Source organism: Pseudochaenichthys georgianus, chromosome 8 (genome assembly GCF_902827115.2).
Source record: "Pseudochaenichthys georgianus chromosome 8, fPseGeo1.2, whole genome shotgun sequence".
In the NCBI taxonomy this organism is placed as follows: Eukaryota; Metazoa; Chordata; class Actinopteri; order Perciformes; family Channichthyidae; genus Pseudochaenichthys; species Pseudochaenichthys georgianus.
Window position 1 is genome coordinate 17,414,186 of NC_047510.2, and position 25,335 is coordinate 17,439,520.

Below are 25,335 nucleotides of genomic sequence, written 5' to 3' on the forward strand. Positions count from 1 at the left end.
TATGAGATGAAGGCCATCAGTAAGGGAATTGAAACCAGAATGGCAAACCATACCACGATGGAGATGATGCCACATTTCCTTGCCCGTTTTAAGAAATTCTCTCTCCCTTGACCTGTAGTATTCTCAGCCTGTTGAAGTAAGGACAATTACATTGAATGTAGTGTTATATCAGAAAACAGTAAAAGAACTAGGGGTGCACAAGGCTAAATATCGTATCTACCAATGTTAATGTATCTGCTCTGTGATTCAAGTCCTAATCCTAAATGGATCTGCCACCAAGTTACTTGAAAATCTAGCCAGTAGTTTTTCTGTTATCTGCTAGCCAAACTGAGATGTAATATGCATTTATCTAGTTTTTAAGTTAGTGTAGTTTTTGGATTTTAAAAAGACAATATTCAACCTCACAGCTGTTTGTGTTAAAAAGTAATTTAAAACAATTTGAAGTTTCTTTCTGACCTCCTGATCTTAACTTAAAGGGACCTATCATGCAAAATGCACTTTTTGATGTCTTGTATACATAAATGTGTCCCCGGTGTGTCAGAAAATAAAACCCTCTCTTTTCCTCCGTACCCAAATCTCTAAAAATGGGGGTACAGCGAAGCTGATCCAGATTTGCGTCCGATATGACGTAATATCGGAAATGTGGACCCACGGCACTATCAGAAAGTTTTTATCAATTTTTTATTTTGTTTTTTAAAAAGCTTTATATCCAAAATCAGCACTTTTGAAACAGGAAGTGAAATAGAGGGATATGAGCAGGGGTGCACATAACTTTCTCAAAAGACTGAGAAAGGTACAGGCCGACGTTAACAGCAGCCCTGTCTGTGCACGGAGACCGACTCTGTTGTCCGGTGATCTAACCGCCTTCTGGAAAAGCTTCACAAGTACGTCGGTACGCAAATGCGCTTTGTGACAAGAGACGATACGCATTTCAGATTGTTGCCGCGCATGCGTGCCTGCGTACCAGTTATGTGCACCCCTGGATATGAGGCATGGCTAAAATGGGTGATCTGTTTGGTATTTTGAGCAAAACACTTCATATTTTATATATGAGACCTATGCTATTTCCTAAAAATAGCATGATGGGTGCACTTTAAACCCAGTGGGTAGAAAAGTCTTCAAGAGGTCACCTTTCCTCTCTCACAAAGGTGGCTTTCACATTTTAATTAGGTTAGTTAGTTTGTGATAGCATTTAAAATACATTCTTGCTGATTAGAGCATTCAGCAGCAATGTGAAATGACGTTGAAATACCTTGACTGAATTGATCAGAGCCGGGATTCCGATGCAGGAGAGTCCACAGATGATGCTGCAGATGGCGAGTATCCTGTGGTTCCTGTCCTCGCAGCAGGAGGCGGCGGCACACCGCTCAGAGATGCTGACCACTGTAGTGCCCCCAGTCCCTGGGGTGGTGTTCAGTGGGACCTCTTCCATATTAATTTCACTCGTCTCCTGAGATTTGGGCATTTCTTCAAACTACAGAGCATATAAGAAAGGGTCAATTAATAATTACTAAAACAAAATAAAACGTTTTGAGGAAGCAATATGCAAATGACATCTGAAAAGAAAGAACCATTTTATGATTTGTCTAAGTGGTGGATTTATGCTTTTAAGTTTGTTGAGTTGCAAAAAAACATTGTTTGTTTTAAAGATAAAAGGACATGCAAGGAACTGATGTCACTGTTGTCTAATGGCAAGCACAGCCAGGTAAATATATTTTTTACTATTTCTTTAAGGAATGTTGGTCGGATACAATGGGACATAATTCCACTGAGTGCACATATTGTATTCAACCTTGCATGTTTAATTTATGATCCTGTTTCCAATCTGAACCTAATCATTTTTCTACTGACTTCAAAGGCACAATGATGGCTACTCCCTTCATTATTAAACTTGAAAAACAGTGCAGAACACTGTCTGCATTCAGCCTTATTTTTTTAAGTCTGCACATGATAAGTAAAAAACCTTTAAAGAGAATGATAGATTTGATCAAATGTACGTACATTTTAAATGTCCCTTAATAATTAGACTCTGACTCTGGAGATAAAAATAACAAAGGGATTCTTTGGGATTGTTCAATTTTGAACAGGGTCAACTTCACAAACATTCTTTATTTTTGTTGAATTGAACTCATTTGGCAGTGTCGATATCTATGTCTATCTACTGTATGTATAAATATCAAAATATGTTTCCCTTTTGTCTTATGTTGCACTTGAAGTAAAGACACAGAGAAACAACAGGAAGTAAATGCTTTTCCTATTGATCTTTTCCTTCGTCTTTATACTAATATGTTGGGTTTTACCTGATGGTATAGCTTTAATGTTTTCTTATGTGTTTTTGTATGTACTTTGAAGTTTACTTTTTAGATCAACCTCCTCTTAAACCTGGTATGTTTTTTGGACAAAAAATGATAAAGCCACAATCAGTTCAGGTATTATTCAACCTGGCCCAAGGGACCATCAGTTGTTTCAAAGGGTTTGAACATGATCTCCTTGAGAGAAATATTGCTGCTTTCCTTAACTGATGGCCAAGCTGCTGGCTTGATTATTGCTTAAAGAATGTTTTCCTAAGTTGCCTTTGTGTCCTGTGTTCACCTTGTTTGATGCGTGAGCAGTTTGGGCTACACTACTCTGAATCACAATACCAGAAGTTTAAAGAATTTAAAATAACTGGTGCCTACAAGTCTAAACATGCATATTCACAATGTTTGTTTTTTGTTGAGTATAGGTTTCCCCTGAGCAGGTTATTTCCAACATAAAACCAAAAGTATCCTTTGAATGGTTCAACATGGGGCACAGTGTTCCTTTTTATCAACAAAAAAACGTGAACAACTTGTATGATCACACTTTAGGAAAATAAATAAACCTCCTGCTTGGCAAGTTTTCATGGGAGCATAAAATGTAGGTTATCTAATCTAAGATTTGATCAAAGCGTGGTGCACAAAGTACCAGCACACTCTGCGTGTTAGTCATGTATGAAGAATGCAGTAGCAGAGAGTTGGACTGGGTTAATAATAGTTCTCTCATGTAATGATGCACACGCCTGTGAATCATTTGTAATGAGAAATGTAATATTTCCTGTCAGTGCTGATTACGAAACGTTAGTGAGAAAGATAAAGATTTCTATTATGTAAAACCAAATCTTGCAGGTGTTTCTTGAGTATAGTGAAAAGAAAATTAAAACGACACACAGGAATACATTGTTGTCAAACCTAATTCACTCAGGTCTTTCTTGTAAAACAGATCTAAATTTCAATAACTCAATGAATAGATTTTTACGTTAGAGTACATACCTGATTAAATCTAAAATGCAATGCTCCTCAGTCTGTCCTGTGTATCCAGATCTATATGAAAATCTTAATGAAGTAGCAGGCAGGTGTTTTGTCTTCTTTTGCCTTTAACAGTATTCCAGTTTAAGGTGACAGCTGCCAAATGAAGTGTCCTTCCTTTATATATGAACGGATGGGTTAAGATGTCCATGTGTGGTCATCCAAACACAATAACTGTCAATGTAGTGGGAATTCAAAAAACAAACAGCTTGAAGGCCCGTCCCTGTGAAAGCCCTGTGCCAAATAAATTGTTGAGAGAGAGCTGGGAGCGAAACTGTGTGAAACTTCCACGCCCATTTACTGTGGAGGCACTTCCCTTCTTCTCTTTCTTTTCTCTTTTCTTGGCTGTCAACCCTTCGATCATCCAGTTACATTAGTCCTCATATCCTGTTGTCTGTCATCGAAGGCTTCCTCTCTCTTTCTTAGTCACAGCACAGTCCCCCCACTTCTTTCCCATGCAGCATACCAGAGGTCTTGGGAAAGGTGTGTCAGCACTTGCCTTGACTGAGGGTGAAACAGCCACAGATTCCAACATGCCTCATTGTTTTTCTAAGATTATCTTGGAAGAGTATTGGACATTGTGACTTTGAACAACACCTTATCTCAACCTGAAACATATACTCTTTGCTTTGGTCCCGAGGGTCGAAGAGGTTTCTTCTTGCCCATAATATATTTTTTCGCATGCCTCTATCTGCTTTATGACCCAGAGATAAGAAATATTTACTTCCACTTTGCTCAACGATAGACGCATTCCTGACTGCATTTTTCCACAGCTGATACCTCCCTCTGTACACCCTATCAGACCGCCGAATCTTTCCTCACCGAGAACATAATGTAGTATGGGAGGAATATGATGTGTCACCTCATCCAATTGTTGTGGCTCAGACGTGTTGACTGCATCATATACTAAGTATTAATCATCATGTCTGATGAATTCCTCCCTGTTACCAGACAGCACAACAATGGGAAGTGACGCCAATGGAGCCACATGTTAAAATGATAGTTGTGAATCTGCTTTTCAAACTCTGGATACATAAGAAACGTCAGTGAAGTTGAAACTAGTTATAATCAATGCTTGGATGTCTCTAAGTATAGCAACAACAAACCAGGCTTTTTCTCACATCAGAATTAGTGGTATGAAAAAAGAAACATAAATCAAAGGTTAATGGGCCTACTGGGCACCGGCCCAGGGGCCCAATAGGTCAGGGGTCCTTACAAAACCAGGCTGAAAAAAAAAATACAAAATGATCACAAACATTCACAAAACAACTAGAAACAACCCAAAATTGGCTAAGTGGATGTAAAATGACCACAAAGACAAGCAAAATGATTTATATCACAGGGCGACTGTGGCTGCGAGGCTGTGGCTGCGAGGGAGTGCGGTCGTCTTTCAACCAGAAGGTTGTGGGTTCGATCCCAGCCCATGCAGTCAACATGTCGATGTATCCTTGGGTAAGATACTTAACCCTGAGTTGCTCCCGATGGCATGGCCAACGGTGTGTGAATGTGTATGAATGTTAGTTCCTAGAGTTAGGTACACTGCTCTGTATGAATGGGTGTGAATGGGTGAACGACATGTAGTATGTAAAGCGCTTTGAGGGGTCTTAAAGACTGGATAAAGCGCTATATAAGTACAGTCCATTTACCATTTCCATTTACAGAGATTCAAAATGACCAAAATAGATGCAAACAAGATTTCAAATTATGAGGTTTAAAATTAACTGTGTTTTACTTTCTGTCGGGGAAATATTTTCCTAGGCCCATAACTGTGATCCAGTGTATCAGTTTAAACTGTCCTGACTGAGCACAGGCACCTGTAACCTTGGCTGCTGTGCTCTCAGTGTTTTGTCTCCCTGTTCCTGCCTGTTGGCGACTTGGCGTAAGCTGATAGAGGTGTTATGCTTCTATCTTTTTGTGCACAATGTTGATTATTCTCTCAGAACTAGCTAAATACATGGGTCTGGGTTAGAGATCTTCAGAATTGATTTGGCATCTCAACCTGTGTCAACTCGTGGCTCATGACATGTCTTGTGAATTCTCCGGCCGAAGCTCCAAATAAACCGCCAGTATTTGCCATTTTATGGGATTAGTTTTGTATCATAAAGATAAAGCAACACTTTCTCAGAATAAAGCAAAACTATGAGTTTAAAAGAAAAAAAAACTGAGTCAAGCAAAATAAAATAAATTTCAAAAATAAAACTATAAGTTGCAAACAAATCATTTGTGTAATCATGTAAACTATAAGTCATTTCTTTGTTTTAACATAGGTTTTTGTTTGCAGTTCTTGTTTCTTCTTTCTCAATGATCAAACTTTTGCTCTCCCTGCAGCTTTCTCTTATGCCAGTCTTTGTTTAATGCAAAAAGACCCAATAAACACGGACATACGATGATATAAAGTTAATACAGATATATTTCAGAAGTATGAATAATGGAAGCACATATTTTAATATCTTCGCCATATTTGATAATTTTACGAAACGTAAAATACTGGAAACTGTAGATCCTGCTCAACAGGATGTATTTACCAGGGTGGGGGTGAGGTAATCAGGTAAACGGAGTGATACGAAACGAGAAGAAAAGAGACAAAGAGGGACGAAGAGGGACGGCGGGAAATGGAGAGAGACGAAGATATACGAAGACAGGCGGCGGGAGACGAAGAGAGGCGGCGGGAGACGAAGAGAGGCGGCGGGAGACTGCGATTGAAGTAAAGTGACAGACAAACATTGAGAATTTAGATATAGTTAGATAGATTTAGAGTTTTGAAGACTTAACTATGATGAAGAGAACTCTGAACGTGAGTCAAGCTTTAAGCTTGTTTTTTGACATGGAGGAGGAGGAACCTGTGATGTTGCCCTCTGTGTCGTAGTTGACAGAAACCGCTTTGAAGCGTGGCACAGATAAAGACAGAACAAACTGATTTTTGTACATAATGTGTATATATATATATATATATATATATATTTGTATTATATTTATAATAACAGTTTTGCCTTATCAGAATGAAATCCCATGCTACCTCAATCAAACTTTCACATTATCATAGTGACATCCCATGTATATTTTTTTGTGATTTTGGGTCCAAAATGTTCATATAGTAGAAGATCACTGCTCTAAACAAAGTCAAAAATCCTACAGCCAAACGAAATAAATATAATTAATTATGATGAATACCTTAAGTCTTGTTCATTGTTTTTCACTTTTATTAAATGTTTGATATTTCCGGTGGAAATGGTGGACTATCGGACATTCAAAATGCAGCATATTTTCACTCTTACACACTTATATTCTCCTTTTACATACATACATTTTCACTCTTACACACATATATATTCTCCTTACATACATTTTCACTCTCACACACGTATATATTTACACTCACACATTCATACATTTTGCTCTCATATTATCATATTTCAATGCACACATTCATATATTGTCACTCACACATTCATGCATTTTGTTCTCATATTCATATAATTTAATGCTCATATTTATATATTTTGCTCTCATGCGAAATCTACTAAAACAAAGTATGTCATGGTGGTCAGCTGTTAAACACAAAAGTGTATCTTAAGGGCTGCAAATATAATATATAATATGCAAACAAAAACCTACAGACTGGGGGATGGGAGATCACAGGAGAGGGGGGGGGGGGGAGAGCTGTGGAATGTGACCCTTGGGAGAATTCCTCCACACATTCCGATGGCCAATTAGTTTTAAAACAAAGAGTTCGCAACACAGGATAGCATAGGCAACATGGGGGGTGGGGGCTGGTGAACGGTCTGGTCAATGTTTGTAAACACAATCCCCAGGATGTGTCCTAATCAAACCAAAAGAGAAAATGAAGATATCATTCTCTCTCTCGACTCGCTGGTATCTCGAGCTGAGCGCTCATTGGTGTTCATACTGCTCACAGGCTGGGCTGCTGTGTATATCTAGTGTATTCATACTGTACCCCTCCTCACTGTTTATTCATCATTCAAACATTTACACCTTCCTTTTTTCCCGTCAAGAAGTTGAAAAAGATTGAGTCCTATGTTTCCAATTGGTTCCCAATTGGTGGCGGGTAAATGAGAGACTGAGGAGCCCCCGAAAAACAGATCCCGAAATAGCTCGTCCTGGTTTCCGCAGCAGAGGCCTACAGTATGGTGTCTGTTATGTCAGTTATTTTAAATAACACGTTGAAAACTGAACTTGAAAATTGTTTCCTCTTTTTATTTATCATTATCATTTTCGGGACCGGGAGACGTGGGGAGACGTGTGTGATTAAAAATTAATTTGCAGAAATGTAAAGTGATCTACCTAAGTTCTATTCATATTCTTGACGGGAAGAGCCGTGTAAATGGGTGGCCATATATGCATTTGAAAAGCAATATAAATCACACAGTTATTATACAATAGGCTATAAAAGCACCATCGATAACCATTACCTATATCCAATTCAAACTTTGGACGGGAAAAAAGGAAGGTGTACATGGTTGGGCTATACTGTAGGCCTACTGTATACATACAAAGGCCATTCAAGCTAGAGTTCTTCTGGAAATGTTCACATCAGGCCAGAGTCCTGCATCGGGTGACCCGCAAAAAAGGTGATTCGCGGGTGGTATTTTTTCAAACGCTTTTTTCTGGGTTCGGTTCTGGGTAAAACAAAGATGATGCGGGTCGGGTCGCGGGTATTGCATAATAAATATATTAAAATAATAATAATTTAGTTTAATGTTTAAATCCTCAGACTTCTCCCCCGCGGGACCGCGCATAATCATAACCTCTGCAGCGCAACAATCTGCTGCTGTGCGCGCCACATTCGAAATGGCTGAGGTGAAGCTCTCTAGCGGAGAATATAGCATTTTCAATAACACTTCCTCAAGAGCGAAATCCAACAGCTGGGAGGCTTTTGGAGTCATCCTAGATGGAGAAAATAACCAACATCCCACGCTTTTTGAGACAAATATGCAACTGCATGTGTTAATAATTGCACGTTTTCACTACTCATATATAGGCTAGGCTATGCGGGTTCGGGTCGGGTTGCGGATCTTGTGCCGACGGGTCGGGTCGGGTTGCGGAACTAATTGGCAATATGTGCGGGTAGCTGGGCGGGTTCGGTATTGCACGTCGCGGGGCGGGTCTTGAAAATCAGACCCGTGCAGGACTCTGCATCAGGCACCTTCAAGTTAAACAATACTACAGTAAACAATTAACACAGTAGGCCTAAATTATGTGGATTAAACCACATTTATTTCGTTAAAAATAAATGAAATATGATTTTGTTTGAATGATTAAATGTCATCAGGCACCTTCAAGTTAAACAATCAGGTGCACACTTTAATGTTCCGCCACCTCCGGACTCGGCTTGACTCGATTTAAAGAATGCACAAATGTGTTTAATCGTTTATGTCAGATATGTACTAAGTAGCCTAAATACATTTGTTCCTGCTCAAGGTTAGATTCAACTTTATTGTTATTGCACATATTGCAGGTAGGCCTACTGAGACAACGAAATGCAGTTTAGCTTCTAACCAGGTGCAACAAGCAGCGAAAAGTAATGTGCACAATACTACAGTAAACAATTAACACAGTAAATTATGTGGATTAAACCACATTTATTTCGTTAAAAAGAAACGAAATATGATTTTGTTTGAATGATTAAATGTAGGGTGAATTGCCCTAATGTGGGACATTTTTGCATTTCAGACTTCGGGAATATATTGCGATATGAAGCCGATACAATAAATCAAAATCCAGTACCATTCCGAAATCCCCAGTAATATTAGACACTAATAATACAGTAAACTATTAACACTGTAGCCTACATATTATTGTTTGCCCGTGGGATTAGGATGATCGGTAGTGAGAGCCGCTGCATTTTCCTCCGGTCGGATGTGATATAAAAACAAAGCGATTATTTTTGTTGTTGTAAACTCACGTGGATTACATTTAGTGCATTCATTTCAACTCGCGAACATATGATACATTAAATGATCGTGAGGATGATGATTGAAAATCGTTTGCTTGAGCCTGGATGCATTTCCTGATCTAAAAACATAGCGATCGTTTTGTACTTACGCCAACGTGAATTAAACATTATTTTGTTAAATAAAAACATGGTGATGTTTAGTAAATGATTGCATGTCTCTTATTTAGCACAGAATATGATCCTATCCGTGACATATGGATCTTAACAAATATCCGCTATATCAGATACCTTTAGATCAGCTGTTTATTTCACATGAGTTCCAGTGTGGCAGCTTTTCACGGCTCCCCCTGGTGGATCCATGATCCATTGCTGCTGGTTTCATTATAATTAAATGTATTTATCAAGGGGGCGTTTCAAGTCCTGCGGGGGGTTTTCCTTTTCAGCAGGGGCCCACCCCGTGCCGATCACGGACCCGCATGGGTAGGCGTCTGAAATGAAGCGCTACATCTGTAGCATTACAAATTCGACATACTATTCTTGAGGAAGATATGAATAATCAACAGATTTGAATGGAATCTCTAACATTTTCATGTAGAATAAAGACAAAAGAGTGATTATACAAATTACATTTATTGAAATTTGAACCAGAAGATGAAGTCTCAAAGAATGTTTTAAATAAAAGGACATAAAACAAAAAGGTGGATAATAATAAAATCTATTAAATGTATATGTAAAGAGATTTGGTCAAATGAAATGACACTGAGCTAGTGATAACAACAACGCCCAGCGTGGATGAAGATGGTGCAGGTCTTTCTTCATGCCCCCCCTCCGTGCTGTCCCCTCAGAGGAAGTTGGAAAACGGGATAAGACCTATGTACACCACGCTGTCTCAATGATCCACACTGTTAATATGAGAGGAAAATAAATGTTTTAGGAAATGAAAAATATGAAGTTAACAAATAAAACAGCTCAGGGGCAGTCATGGACGGTAGGTTTTCCTACAAAGTTAAGTCAGCCTCCATTGATTTTCATATCAAATTAGCGTGTTAATAAAATAAGCTATCATGGCTTATACTTGCATATCTAAACAGAATCATGAAAGCCTGTTGGTAGAGTCAGGCACACGAGTCCGTTTGAGTGTGTGCGCCAGTGTCTGAACGCTCACTCACTGCTAGCTATGTAGCTAACTGTTAGGCTACTTAGCTTGCATTGTTATGGATATAAAGGTAGCAAAAGCTAACTTTCATAGCACAGCTTTACTTCTCACTTAACACAATAAAGAAACAGACCGTATAGTAGGCCTACTGCACAAACAACACAAATGATCAATACTTGCATATATTTTCACTTGTAGTATTATAATAATTGAAATGCTGGTTCTTCTGGGGGTGTTCTATCCCGCACCGCAGCTTCCTGCACTATACAATCGCTGGAGGACTGGGCTGTCACTCAAAGATTGAGTAGCCAATGGGGACGCACCCCTGAAAGTCCCGCCCACCTGGGAGGTTTGTGTCAGAATCTCAAACAAAAAATCAGGGAGCGCACAAGAGAAAGCTGCAGGGAGAGCAAAAGTCTGATCATTGAGAAAGAAGAAACAAGAACGGCAAACAAAAACCTATGTTAAAACAAAGAAAAATGACTTATAGTTTACATGATTACACAAATGATTTGTTTGCAACTTATAGTTTTATTTTTGAAATGTATTTTATTTTGCTTGACTCAGTTTTTTTTTCTTTTAAACTCATAGTTTTGCTTTATTCTGAGAAAGTGTTGCTTTATCTTTATGATACAAAACTAATCCCATAGCCATCTAAGCTCCAGCTCTCCTAGGCTGAAGTCGAATAGTCCATTTAGCTTAGGAACCTTCCTAAAGGAGTGAAATGACCCGGGCTGAAGTCGAATAGTCCATTTAGCTTAGGAACCTTCCTAAAGGAGTGAAATGACCCGGAAGTCCCTCAGTGGCAGCCATGATAAGTGCCGTTCGAATTCTCTAGAATGATGAGAATGATAGGAAAGGAGGTTTCAAACTTCCTTTATAACCTCCTTTAGCTTAGGAACCACTGGACCTCCCTAACCGACAGGAGAAGCGAAAAATGCTGCCCCACAATGCCTTGCAGCCGCAGCATTTGCCGTCACTCAACAGTCGGCCGTTCACGGAAACAACCGATTATGACCGAGAAATTATATCATGAAAGTTACGGTGCTTATTAAGCATTTTAAAACATAGGTGGTAAGTTGCCAAAGTGCTTTGTTTTGAACGTTCATCAGTATTATACTCAAAAAGAGAAATATGAACGTTAGTTTTCACTGAAATTATCAAATAAAGTCAACATTTCAGTCTTTACTGAGCTGTGTGGGGTTTGTTCAACTTTTAAAAGATGTTTGAATGGTGATATACACAGTGATAGATATTAAGGACTAACGTTTATAATAAATACATCTGTATTGATTTTTAGATCTTTAGTTCATACAATCATACGTATTGGGATCATTTGTATTAATGTGAACCGGAGGGAGAGGGTGACGAGCAGTGGTGTAGTGGAGATTTTTTTACTGGGGGGGACGCTATTTTAAATTAGGTCATCCCAAACAATGCCAAACAAGTGCGCACGTGCGGAGTGCACTCACAAAACGGGCAGACAGGTCCACAGAAACTACCGGTATGCTTAGTCCTACTTTACTTACTGTACTGCAAAAAGCAGACGGCGCTGTGCTCAACAGACAGACTAAAAACCATGGACACACTGGCACATCAATTACATAAACAATGTATAGGCCTAAATTGCATAAACTACAGTATTGCAACTAAGCAGACAGCGCTGCTTTTCTCTCTCTCTATCTCCACTTTCAAAATCTATTTAAAACTCATAACAAACAAACAAAATTCCCAAAGTTGTCCTGAAATTAACTTATTAAATAAACAAAACGAAAAATATATATAGCCTACTAATGCAAACATTGAATCTGGACTGGAAATTATTCTGATTAGGCCTAGCCTACATTGCAAATAAGCAGACAGCGCTGCTTTTTTCACACACACACACACACACACACACACACACACACACACACACACACACACACACACACACACACACACACACACACACACACACACACACACACACACACACACACACACACACACCTTGCGTTTTGAAGACTGATACATCAGATATGGATGAACAAACTTTGCAGCCCAGTTTCCCAGCTTTGCAGTCTATCCACGGGTATGTCTCTTGTTTCCTCCGCCACATCTCCTCCGTCCATACCTCTGGGAAAGGTGAGCTTGAGCTAGCCAGGGGAACGTTGCTAGCGCAGCTAACGTGCACGTTAGCTAGCATTATCCACGTCTTTAGGCGGCTCTTCTGATGATGTACTGTAGTACTAGTAGCAGCTTCACTTGTAGCTTCGGTGCTGCTAGACTCTTTCTTCTTGTGAATTATATTCTTTTTAGAAAAGAAGTCAAGTAAAAAATGTTTGCCTGCCATTATAGAGCTTTTTCGTTAGCGTTCTTGAGGGAAAGAGCTGCCGCAAAATCGGCGGGCGGTAAGCTGGCCGTGGGTGTGTCACTGACACACCCCAGCTCGCCGCGGGGTCACGAGCGTGATGACTAATCATAATTCTTTAAGGAAATCGTTTTTATTTTTTATTATAATTACTGTGAAATGTATTATGTTTTTGTCATTATTACAACAAATACACACTTGCAACTGATAAGACTGGCAATGATTTTATATGTATTAGACTATTACAAAAAAGATCATGCTCCAAATAAGTGGGGGTACGGCGTACCCCCGCGTCCAACGCCCACTACACCACTGGTGACGAGCATAAGTTTCACTTTCCTTTTTTATTTCAATTCCAACTTTGGTCATGAAGAATATGTTTCTCTGTTGTCCACGTTCATAAAGCAAAGCAGTAGCATCAGAGCACGGTGCAGAGTCTCTAGATGAGTTTACAGTAGTCCCTCGTTCTTATTAAACATCCATGTTGTAGTCCGCTGTATAGAAAACTGTGGTTTCCATAGTTTCCCCACAGCAGCAGACGCACACAATGACGTCCGCTGGCGCATCATAAACACGTCGGATAGTGAAAGTGCAGTCGGATTCTCTAAAGTACCGCAGTCTCTTCTCCTAAGTCCTTTTTAATTCTCCTATCCACTATCCCTTAACCCCGTGACGTTTCACTCAGAGGTCAAGGAATAGACGATAGAGGCCCAATCCCAAACCACTCCCTCGACCCTACCCCTCCGTGATGGAGTGAACTCCGTCTGTAGCCACACTCGCAGCTCAACGAGGCTCCCTCCTGTCAGATGGAGGGAGTAAATACAGCAGCAAGCTTTGGGACGGCCTCCCCTCTCTCCGGCAGAAACAGGAAATGCCATAACTATATGTAACAACGGTTTCAAATCAGCATCTCTTAGACAAAAAGTTTAAATGAATAACTCAAATAAAACTCCAAACATCTTTCATTGTGTTTCAAAGCTCTTTTAGTTTTAAACCTGATGTTTATAAGCTTCTTAGTTTTTGCAACGGTCTGTAAATATACACAACTTTATAATAAAATGCACACATTTACCTTTTCTAGACTAAACACAGGTATGATCCTAAGTTAAAAACATATGAGGTTATCATGAGGTTGTTAACATCGCAATTTATCAGTGGATGTTTGCTGGAACTACTTGTAAACAGCGTGTTTCCTGACGGACACACACAGCGTGACTCCGGTCAGGTAGAGACCGGTCTCAAGTCTGCACCGCTGCAGACTCGCTGTTTGAGTGCTTGATAGCCCACTCCCCCTCCACACTCGTTGCTTTGGAACAGCCCTCAATATGGCGGACCCTCCGCGTGAACGCGCAAACGGAGGGGTAGGGTGTAGGGGTAGGGTGTAGGGGGCGGTTTGGGAATGGGCCAGAGTTAGAATTTAGGAGCTGATTTTTAAACTATCCGACTGCAGCCCTAGTGTCTCTCTAGAGGCTTCTCAATACTCAAATTTCCCCTCCTCGACTCCCCTCCTCGACTCCCCTCCTCGAGACTTAGACCCGCCCACAGGAGATGCGAGCGGAGGACCGAGGAGGGGAACCGAGGAGAGAGGAGGGGAAGCAGCAGACGTTTAAAGAAATGAGAACTCCTCTCCTCTGAGCGGTCATATTAAAGCGACGTCCGTTCATTATGACGTGGCAACAGCTGCATCATCTGTCGAGTGTTTTGTCATATTTTATAATCTCTGTTAGATCAGCTGAACATTGTTCCCCCACATATTTTATTTGAATTCATTGAGAGTGCGGTATAATGAGACAATAACAGGCTACAGATGCGGACACACACACACAAATATATTTATATAAATATATACAATTTAAAGTATGAGAGCACTCTCATAATAACGTAACACAGTCAGAGACTGGATATATTCCCCCCCCCCTCTCTCTCTGGTCGCTGAAATGGGGAATTGAAATTACGGGCCAAAAGTTGTATTTGCAAGTATTAAAAGTAAGGACATCAAACCAACTGAGACCCGTCTGTCCGCGGCATCTGCGCACTGTACAACACACACCTACACACTGTACAACACACACACCTACACACTGTACAACACACGCACCTACACACTGTACAACACACGCACCTACACACTGTACAACACACGCACCTACACACTGTACAACACACTGTACAACACACGCACCTACACACTGTACAACACACACCTACACACTGTACAACACACACCTACACACTACAACACACACCTACATACTGTACCACACACACCTACAGCTGCTAAAGCATAATCAGGCTACAGCCGTTGTGTATTTTATTATGTGAAGCACTAAATGGTTTTAGAAAAATATGGACTCTTTGTAGATATCTACTAAACTACAGCAAATAAAGAGAGTAGGCCTGTTATACTGAGTGATATATATTTTACACACTGCTCTGCTTTCTGCACCTCACAGCTGTTCTCACTGTAAACATCGCGTTGCGATGAGAGCAGGTTCTCAAATAATATCCAGGGGATGCATGCAGAGCTGTCATTGGCTGAGATAAGTCCGGCCGTGCGTCACGCCTCCACCGTTCCCGGAAATGCATCCGCGGAGGAGCCGTGGAGGAACCATCAGTGTATCCTCGGTTATAGCTCCTCCAGAGAGCCTCCTCGATGCTCGATCCTCGGTCCTCGGTGTGCATTTAGAGAAATGAGACGTCCTTCAAAATGGCGCGCTGAAATTCATTTCCGGGTCACTACCGGAGGACCGAGGAGTCGAGGAGTCGAGGAGGGGAAATTTGAGTATTGAGAAGCCTCTTCTGAGTCCTGACTCCAATTGCTTCAGAAGTCCCCCCCACACTTTCAATATAATTGTATTGTAAAAATAGTCAACACTTAATCTGTATCTGATCAAAAAGAATTTACTTTGTCGGTATTCATACAAATAATTGAAGATGGACTAGTTTTTTATTGCAAAATAAAGTATTGAATACATTTAAAAAAGTGTTCTTTTTTAAATTGTACTTCTCTATTTATTTATTTATTTAAATGCCACAGTGACTTCTATTTAGTATTTTCAAATCAGGAGTTTTCAACCCTTATTACTTATTGGACCGTTTCCATAAACTCCGCCTTAGACTCCCAATTGACCAATCAGCAATCTCCAACCTGTGAACGCGGAAATAAACACGGAAGCGCTTCATAGATAAACACGACACGTAGATTGTGTCGAGTTTCATGCTGTACTAACATAAATGGGCTAAAAGTAAATACATTCCAGCAGATTTCACACTGTAGTATAATTCTGCTTTTTAGTTTAGTGAGCCCGCGTGTCTCTTGATCCTTACAGGCTAAATGGAGATAGACAGATGTGTGGTTCTGGCCACAGAGAGATATGGCAGCTCCGAGTCCTGGAAGTATTGTGCAGGCGATGCAGTGTTAGAGAGGAGAAGAGACGAGAGGGAAGGGGAATCAAGAGGAAACATCATTGTTCGAAGTTTCAAAGTAAGGATTTATATGCCTTCTATGTCCAATAAAATAAAATATGAGATGTAAAATCTGGACTGGAAAATATATTCAAGATCCAACCCTCCCCCCTGAGACACACATTTTAACTTCTTATTTCAGAGTGTCTTTCTGCCTCAAGGCTATCCAGAAAGCGTCAGTGAGGATTACGTGCACTACCAGTTTTGGGATACTGTGCAGGTACAGTAAATGGTTCACCAAAACTCTTAAGATCATCACCTTCTTCATCAGATGAAAACTCCCTTTTCTCTCTCTCTCTCTCTCTCTCTCTCTCTCTCTCTCTCTCTCTCTCTCTCTCTCTCTCTCTCTCTCTCTCTCTCTCTCTCTCTCTCTCTCTCTCTCTCTCTCTCTCTCAGGCTTTCTGCAGCTCTCTGTCAGGGACTCTGGCCACTCAAGCTTCTCTCAAAGGTGTGGGTGTTGGAAACCAAGAGGCAACAGTGGCAGCAGCCACAGTGACCTGGCTACTAAGAGGTGACACCTTGAAATATACCATTATTGTACATTTCTCTTGCATTGGGAGTGCAACTTTTGAACGAATGTTTCTCCTGCAGATGGAACTGGCATGTTGGGAAGAATCCTCTTCGCTTGGCAGAAAGGGTAGGGTCATATTTTATATTATATTTGTGCCCCTTTTTCACTGATGTCAATTTCGCTTTATGATCAGTTTTTTCGTCTTTATTCCAGGAGTAAATTAGACTCTGAGGCCAAAAAATGGAGGTACGCATTGTGAAGAGGCGCTCAATTAAGACAATTAACAGTCTACGGTCTGCTCATTAACATGAACTTTTTCTTTTAAATTCTTACCAGACTTTTTGCTGATGTTCTCAATGACATTGCCATGTTCATGGAAATATCGGCTCCATACTTTCCTGCTGGCTTTACCCTGATTGTGTGTACTGCAGGGGTATTCAAGGTAAAAGGACACCTTTTAAATAACTTTAGCCAGGTGTGATTACAGTTTAAAACTTGGAGTCACCGTTTTCTTCTCTAAGATAAATACTTTTCTAAATAAGTGAACCTTGAGCTTTGTTTCGAAGATGAATGTTTGATTTCACAATATCAAGAACGATCATCCAAATACCGACTATTTATACACTTCTAAATTCACAAATACCAGTCATAAAGAAACAGAGTCCTGACAAATAAGCTTTAACTAGTGGTTCCCAAACTGATACAAGACTCCTGCGCAAGATACAACTTCCTTAGAGTAAATTGTTATTTGTTTCAAGCTGACTTTTTTTTAATCTTCTCCAGTCTCTTGTTGGAGTGGCAGGCGGTGCGACCAGAGCTGCTCTGACAGTTCACCAGGCTCGCAGAGACAACATGGCTGACATCTCCGCCAAAGATGGCAGTCAGGTATTCAACTTTTACTACTTATTTTGTCAGACTGTTTATTGTAGATAAGCGGGAACCGCTTGATTACTTGTGAAGAATAACATTGGGATTTAGTGACAATGATCCATCATGTACAATACCAGGCCCTTGATTATGAACCTCAATAGATTTATATATGTTATGCATGTTCTACTGTAACATATCTAAACAGTTTAATTTCATAACAACTACTTTCTCACATTTCTGATGTGGTTTCAAAGAAGGAATGTAATTCTTGTCATCGTGTCTTTAATTCCTCACAGGAGACTTTAGTGAATCTGGCTGGACTTCTGATCAGTTTAATCCTCATTCCCCTTGTCACTGATAATCCAATGTAAGTGTTGTTATAGATGAATAATTACCATAAGATTATTATACAGTGAATCATATTTTACTTCTTTCTCCCCCTTAGACTGACTCTCAGCCTCTTCTTCTTCTTCACCATTCTCCATCTCTTCGCCAACTACAAGGCTGTGCGTGCGGTTGTCATGGATACCTTTAACGAGGCGAGGCTTTCAATCGTGCTGCAGCAGTACCTTCGAGACAAACAGATCCTGTGTCCACTGGAGGCCAATCAGAGAGAACCAGTTCTTCTGGGTAATAATAATAATGAGTTTGCTGACATTTGATTGACTATTTTATGTATTATGTATACAATTTAGATATTATCAATACTAATCATTTTATTGTCTTTTTTCCTTTTGAAATAACTTATAAACCTATATATGTTATAACTATTGTAAGGGGCTGAGAGGCAGGGTAGTAGAAGGCACCTACATTCCCAACAGGTGGCTCCACCCGCTTCCAATTAGTAGTATTGGGAGCAGGGGTGGAGACCTCACACCTGCTGCTAATCACTCCCTCAAGGGAGACAGAGCACACAGTGTTGCTCAGTTGTGTGTGGCACATGGAGGGAGCAGGAGGCTCCCAGCGTGATATTTTGGTAAGCTGGTAAGTCGGTTAGCGGCCCGGCTACGTTAGCCTTTGTTTAAGGGAAGGTATTTTTTAGTTTAATAGCAATAAAGCCTTTTTTTGGATTTGAACACTGCCTCTGTCGTGATTGCTGCACTACCACTTTTCTCTTTATCTGCCCAGTCCTGTTACACTATATAACAGTTACATAATGTCCTGCTACTATGTGAAAACATTCAGCATTCTATTGAAGTCATGCATTATTTAGTTATGCCTAAATGTAAGCTGTTTTGTCTTAAAGTAAAAAAGTAGTTTCAGCGATGATACGCAATAAATGTCAATATGATAACTCTGAGCATTAAAAATTAAGAAATGTTCCTTTTTTGTCTCTCCAGAGTTTAGGAAAACTATGCCAATAAAACTTGGAGTGAGGCTACAGGAGGTTGTACAAAGGTAATATCAGGTTTCACTTAAATGACTAAAAACAACACAATAATGAAAAGACAATACATTTTCAACAAAATGTAGTAAAATGTATTTGCTTATTATTTTGAAGTCCGGCTGAACTGAATTTGGCTTTGAAGGAAAACAACCTGCCTTACCTGTTGGGAGTAAGAAATGGTATGTAATCTTTCAATCCCCACTACAGAACAACTTGATAAAAAGCTATAAAACATTCCTTAACCCTGCTGTGTTCTTCTCAGGATGTGTACATGTTTGTTTGAGACCAGAAGCATCAGTACATGATGAAATCAGAGCGATGTGCCAAGCTGTGTGGCTCAGCAGCGTCCTCAGCCCTCTGACTTCCAGAGATCATCCGAAACAGAAGAGTGAGCCTTTACCTCCATTCATTTCTTTACCTAACATAAATAAAAATGATTTTTCGGATTCACATGCTTTATTATGTTTCAAAAGGTAACTGGGAAATGGTGCATGATAGTCACAAGTTGATGGACACCATTTTCAATCCATTTCTCACAGGTGAGCACTAAACAGTTTTAATGTACATATCACCAACACTACCCTGTGTAGTTTTAACATTTGAAAACATTTTTTTACTTATAAATTCCAGGTGTGGAAGCTGCAGGATGGGACATAAAACGAACTTTACTTGACTGGGACGAGTGGAGAGTGGAGTGGAAAATAAAAAGCAATTGAGCTGTGAGACTTCTGCAGTGCATTGTTTATTGAACATTTCTTAATGATAATTAAACAGTGACATTTTTAAGTATCCCTTGTTTGATATTTTTTGTAATCAATTTGTATGATACATGTAAAAGGAAAAACATATTTTTGTATTTGAGGACTTTGATTTTTACGGGTATATTAAAATTCAAAGCTGGGGGGTCAGTGAGTGAATGTTAATTGAAGGGGATTGCTCAAGTTTTTTTTCATTCTTGTCTTAAACTGTACAATACATTGCATGTAAATGTGTTTAAATGTGTCAAATAAACAAAATATGTTATCCAGGAGGTGGCGTTGCAGGAGATTCCTTTCGGTTACTGTGCAAGAAACAACATCCGTTAGAGAAACCTTTGTGTCTCACATTTTTTAGGTGGAAAATAAGCACTTCCGGTTCGTGTATTTAATGAACATATGCCGTCAATTATTCAACAACAGGGTTGAATCTTTATATATACAGTCTATGGGTTGAATACAAGAAAAGCACACATTCAAATCTAAAGAACCGCTAAATAGTATTTAATTTATGTAGGGTTTATTTTAGACTTAAAAGGTTTCAAACCCCTCATGATATTATTTTGAAAATTCTGACCGGATATTGAAGTGGTATTTTCTTTTTTCTTGACTACTCTATCAAACAAATATCTTGGCCACAATATCAGTGTGTTAGTCTCAAATTAAACAACATTTTGTCCTAAATGGGAAGATATAAATGTGCTTACAATTGCGAAAGCTCCAGCGAGACTGATGTGAAGTATTTTAAGTGAGTTTTAACATTATTCACTCGTAAACAGGGAAAACCTTGCAGATTTGTTGAAAGTTAAGCTAACTTAGCTAACATAAAGATCAGCATGAATCACATTAGGTAGCCACTTTTTGGTTTCCCGGCGTAGTGTTTCCAGCTCGTTTTGATGTTTTATCTAGCAATGCTTTTTAAGTATTAAAGTAAACATGATGAGCCTAATGGGGTATAGAAAAGTCATTTATATCTGTATTTCTTGCTCTTTCAAAATAAAAATAACGCACATTTCAAATATCATTTTAAAGAGTCTGGACTCTGTGAAAATGTAGTCATAATTTGACAATTGTAGGTATGTGTTTTTGTTAACGAGTTGTTCTATGGTCTAATGGTTTCACCAATTTGAAAGTGGGTTTTAGACAGACACTGTTAATGTGATGAATTGCAAATAGAAAAATACAAGGCAAATGTTACTGTCTTTAAAAATGATAATAAGTTAATAATGTCTGTGCTACTGTAGGTTTCCCCTGTACAATCCCAGAAAACTGAAGAAATGGCTTCTCAACATGAAGTGGAAGGACTGGACGCCATCTCGCTTCTCAGTGCTGTGCATCGACCACTTTGAGGAACAATGCATCGACAGATCAGGAAAATGTGTGAAACTGCTAGAAGATGCAGTTCCAACCATATTTCCATCCCCTGGCGATGCACAAAAAAGGAAGGTTTGTATGTTGCCAACATTTTTTTCAGAACAAGATATTTAAATTCTTTCATTGGCTAGCTGCTTCATCAAAAAAACATCTTTGTCCTTTCTTGATAATTCTCTAATATATATATCATATGTCATTACTGTCCACCTGATGCAGGCTTCTAGCACCCCAAGAAGTAAGAGGAACAAGGTGAGAGCATATCATATTGACATTTAACTGTAATAAAACATTTGAGCTTTCTTTGACTGAAGTAAAAAATATAAATCAGGGACCTCAATCTCTGAAATCTCTGAAACAGTGTGTGGTTGTCTGCATTGTGAACGCAGCCCCCTAGTGTTAAAGCCTCTCACACGAGTCCACCTCAGTCTCCAACCAGGACTCCTGTCAAGGCAAAGACAAGAGTCCAGAGCAAAGAAGCCATACAGACAGAAGAGCCTGCTGGGTATGTTACTGTAGAAAGTGTATTTTATGAAGTTTGTACCCATTTGTATTCTTGCCTTTTTAATGCGTCTTGTTGTCTTGTTTGATATCAGAGACAAAGACCCAAAAAAGTCTAATGACAAATGGAGGATTATTGTCGATGAAGGGCTGTTGAAGATAGAGTCATTTCCACATTTCTTCCATGGAGATTATTGCGAACCACGTGTAAGTGATGTTATTATATATAAAATATAATTACAAATCAGTGTTTTGATAATTTTAAAAACAAATATTTATTTTTTTCATAGCATAAATCAGGGCATGTATGGTATGACATTAGGCAGATTAAAAGCCTTATGTTGTTGGATATTTACCATAATTATTAAGTTTATTATCCATTACTGTTCTTACATTTTTCTAATATGATTATTTTCTATTTTTCACACACACCCTCAGGATATTCAGTGGGCTCCAGATGACAATTTAAGTGTATGTAGTCGTCATGATTTGAAAATGCAATATTTGCCTTTTAAACTTGGACTTCTATATTATGATGTATTTTAAACAAGTGCTCTTCTGTAGTGTTCACAGACAGCGTGTGAAGATCCCGAAAAGTTGATAGAGGTATGTTACTCTGAGATAATCTGATTTATGGAAACAAATAAATACAAACTAAATGGATTGGGATTCTTATTGCAATGGCATGTGTGCACGATGTGATGGCAGGTGAAAGAGCCGTGGCAGTGGCTTGGCCTGGATGTCAGGGGTCCGCTGCATCAAACACTGAACGGGCACAAATACATCTTGACTGTGACGGACTACTACTCCAAGTGGGTGGAAGCTGTGCCGATGCAGTCTTGCCTCCCTCCAGATGTGGCAAAGCAAATCGTGGACATCATCGCCCACTTTGGATACCCGTTCAGAATCCTCTCCAGACTGCCTCATGACATAGTCCACAAAGTGAGTACATTGTTGATTTAATTGATACTTTTGATAACCGCCCCTTTTTAGTCATTGTAATTGCTAGACTTGTAAATAGCTTCCATCTCAATATTCAATTCATCTGACATAACCATACTTTTTTCATAGAAGTTCCTGAAAACTAACCAAACATAGGGGCCTTAAATCAGCCAAAGTCTGTCATTGAAGGTTTCTTTAAAACCACATTTAAGGGATATAGATATAGTGGCATATTGTCTTTGCATAGGGTTTATAACCCTTAATAGTCTAATTCTGTTGTTGTTCAGCAATGACATGAACGCTCACAACAGTAAACATGATAATGTTTGTAATCTCTACCACCGTCCATCATACTTAATGCAGCTGCTGCATAAGATCTTTTGTTGTTTTCTTTGCTATCAATCCAGCCATGAAGCTTTGACTACAACACCAAGAAAAAAACCTTCTTTGATCAATTACATTTAGTAACAGATAGACACATGCTAGTGGGACCCTAGCAAGGAGTATGAGCAGACTTTTTAGCTCCCTACAGATATTAGTTATAATTGTATTGGTGCAGTATTGTTTCCTTATCGACCAGTTTCTCACATGTACACTGTGTGTTAGATCAACAGAGAACTGAAAGATCAGCTGAAGGTCTCCATGGCCCTTGTTGTCTATCATCAGCAGACGGGCACTTTGGATTTGGTCACACAGCAGATGATTGACAGGTCTGTACTTTACATACAGATATTATTTTCTCTCTTATTACTATATCTGTATTTCTTTGGTGCATTTCAGAGGTCCAAATGTATGTGTCATGGCCACATTAAGGTCACTCCTGGAAATGAAATGTTTCTTATTATTCCAACATGTTTTCTTTTTGCTGCTCCCTAACAGGATGGTAAGTGATCTAATAGAGGAACATGCGCCCGACTGGGATGTCTATCTGCCTGCCAAGGTTTTCAGTCTGTGTTTCAAAGAGCATTCAAAAACAAAGGAGAGACCCTTTTCAGTGCTCTGCTGTAAGGGACCAGAGCCTGTTCATTCCCCCAGAGGACTGGATGTAAGTGCAGGTTCTAAGCATTTGACTTGTCTATGATAAATACACACACGCTGTAAAATGACTCTTGTTTTCTTGCCTGTTTGTTCCACAGTATGTTTACTCCAAGATACGGGAGAGTGCTTTTGTTGTGAGATAAATATTTCAAGTTTATTTGGTGAGTTGAATACATTTTCAAACGTTTATGTGTCCAAATACATACCACATTTTTATATAATATTAAGAAAATGCTGGTGTACTGGTGAATCATTTTGGCATTTTTTAAGGTGTTATCCAGAAAGAGAAAGTCAATGAATTTGAAAACATTCTAAGACAAGTTTGAGGATATTAGGGTATTTTTTAACAGTTTACTTTGATGTTACCAATTGTTTCTATTATTGTTTTACAGGTCAATTGATGTGGAAGGAAATCGGTTGGTGTCATTAACAAAGCGGGGAAGAAGGTTATTTTATGACCGATCAAGAACTGTCATGGAAATGTGCTAGATTTCTGTTGGTGATGTTAGTTTGAGTCTTGTAGATAAAACAATGATTCACGTCAAGATTCTGTGAGTTGGCCCTTCTGTTACATAAGCTCCTAAATGATACTTCTTGAGCAACTGTGAGACAGCTGGAGTCCAGTTATTTTGGGTTGGAACATTTTAGGCCTCTTTGCCTTATTGTTTGTTGTTTATGTATGTAAAATGTAAAACATGTATAATAACTTTAAATGAGAATTGTGTTGACTATGTGGCATTTTGCAAAATGAGACTACGAAAAAAATACTCCTGCGTAGTCAATGTGTTTTTGAAATAAATCAACTTTTCAGCAGTCAGCTTTACGTGTTAACATGAAAAAGCTTTTACACAAATAGGAAATCTTTTGGACAAAAAAACGAAAACACCATCTGGGTTTCAGGAGCATGTTTCAAGTGACACATTTTCTAGTATGCCCATTCTATTTTATTTAGTTTATAAATTCTAATTGTTTTTATTTTTAAAACCACCTTTCAAAGTAGTATTTACCTGTTTGTGTAGGTTTTTAAATGATTGTAATTATTTCTGTATCACACTTTGATGCAGCCTCTTATCTGCCAACCAGATGTCATTACAGAAAAACAGACCTCTTTCACATTTTGTCACACCTTGCTTAATTTGTTATTCTCAGCTGCTGTCAGTTCAGCTGTCACACTCACTGCAGTGACAGCTGCCTCGGGCTGAGAGGAGGAAGTTTAGTTCTTCCACATGAAGAAAAGCAACCAGTTAAAATGAACACCTGTTTGTTTCACTAGGGAGGGAGACATGCTGAAGGTTTATCATTGGTTTGATGATGAAGCTCTGTTGTCTCCATATATAGCTCCATTTCTTTCTTGAGACATGAAAGTGGGGTTTTACTTTAGCAAATGTACTTGCATGTAAAACTGAACAACTATATATAATATGAATTTGGAAGTACAATTGTGTCGAACTTTAAAAACCACAAATCACATTTCTAGTATCACAGATAAATAATAAATACATATCTTTATTGAATTTAGTAGAAAATAAATAAATATGCCTTTGATTTGTTTGAATGTGAAATAACAACACCCCATTCCTTTGAATATAAAATAAGAAGCTGGGAAATAGGATATATAAATCCCCTAAATTAATGTGGAATTATACACATAATAATCCCCTGAAATAAATAAAAGTCCTTTGAAAACCTTTTTGTTTGAAAATCGATTTCTTATTGTACCACGTTATCTCATGTCTATGTTTCTAT

At 39.0% G+C, this 25,335-nt stretch overlaps 2 protein-coding genes across 3 annotated transcripts; both read left to right on the forward strand.

The window, feature by feature from the left end:
* The first annotated feature begins 15,905 nt into the window (after nt 1-15,905).
* rusf1 (RUS family member 1) lies at nt 15,906-20,010 on the forward strand. Of its 2 annotated transcripts, XM_034089324.2 has the most exons (15): nt 15,906-15,994; nt 16,079-16,233; nt 16,357-16,434; nt 16,611-16,725; nt 16,806-16,851; nt 16,939-16,971; nt 17,062-17,167; nt 17,509-17,610; nt 17,892-17,962; nt 18,041-18,225; nt 18,936-18,993; nt 19,097-19,161; nt 19,245-19,370; nt 19,456-19,521; nt 19,613-20,010. In XM_034089324.2, the coding sequence occupies exons 2-15, from the start codon at nt 16,084-16,086 to the stop codon at nt 19,696-19,698; spliced, it is 1,287 nt and encodes a 428-aa protein (XP_033945215.1). In that variant the 5' UTR covers nt 15,906-15,994; nt 16,079-16,083; the 3' UTR covers nt 19,699-20,010. The 2 variants fall into 2 exon arrangements, with proteins under 2 accessions (XP_033945215.1, XP_033945214.1); XM_034089323.1 differs by having other exon boundaries at nt 15,914-16,233.
* A 328-nt stretch (nt 20,011-20,338) lies between these two features.
* On the forward strand, nt 20,339-25,276 carry LOC117451063 (uncharacterized). Its single transcript, XM_034089155.1, has 12 exons — nt 20,339-20,485; nt 20,982-21,183; nt 21,328-21,360; nt 21,498-21,613; nt 21,705-21,816; nt 22,048-22,080; nt 22,174-22,215; nt 22,318-22,551; nt 23,158-23,261; nt 23,431-23,596; nt 23,688-23,750; nt 23,982-25,276. The coding sequence occupies exons 1-11, from the start codon at nt 20,421-20,423 to the stop codon at nt 23,730-23,732; spliced, it is 1,152 nt and encodes a 383-aa protein (XP_033945046.1). The 5' UTR covers nt 20,339-20,420; the 3' UTR covers nt 23,733-23,750; nt 23,982-25,276.
* The last annotated feature ends 59 nt before the right edge of the window (nt 25,277-25,335 follow it).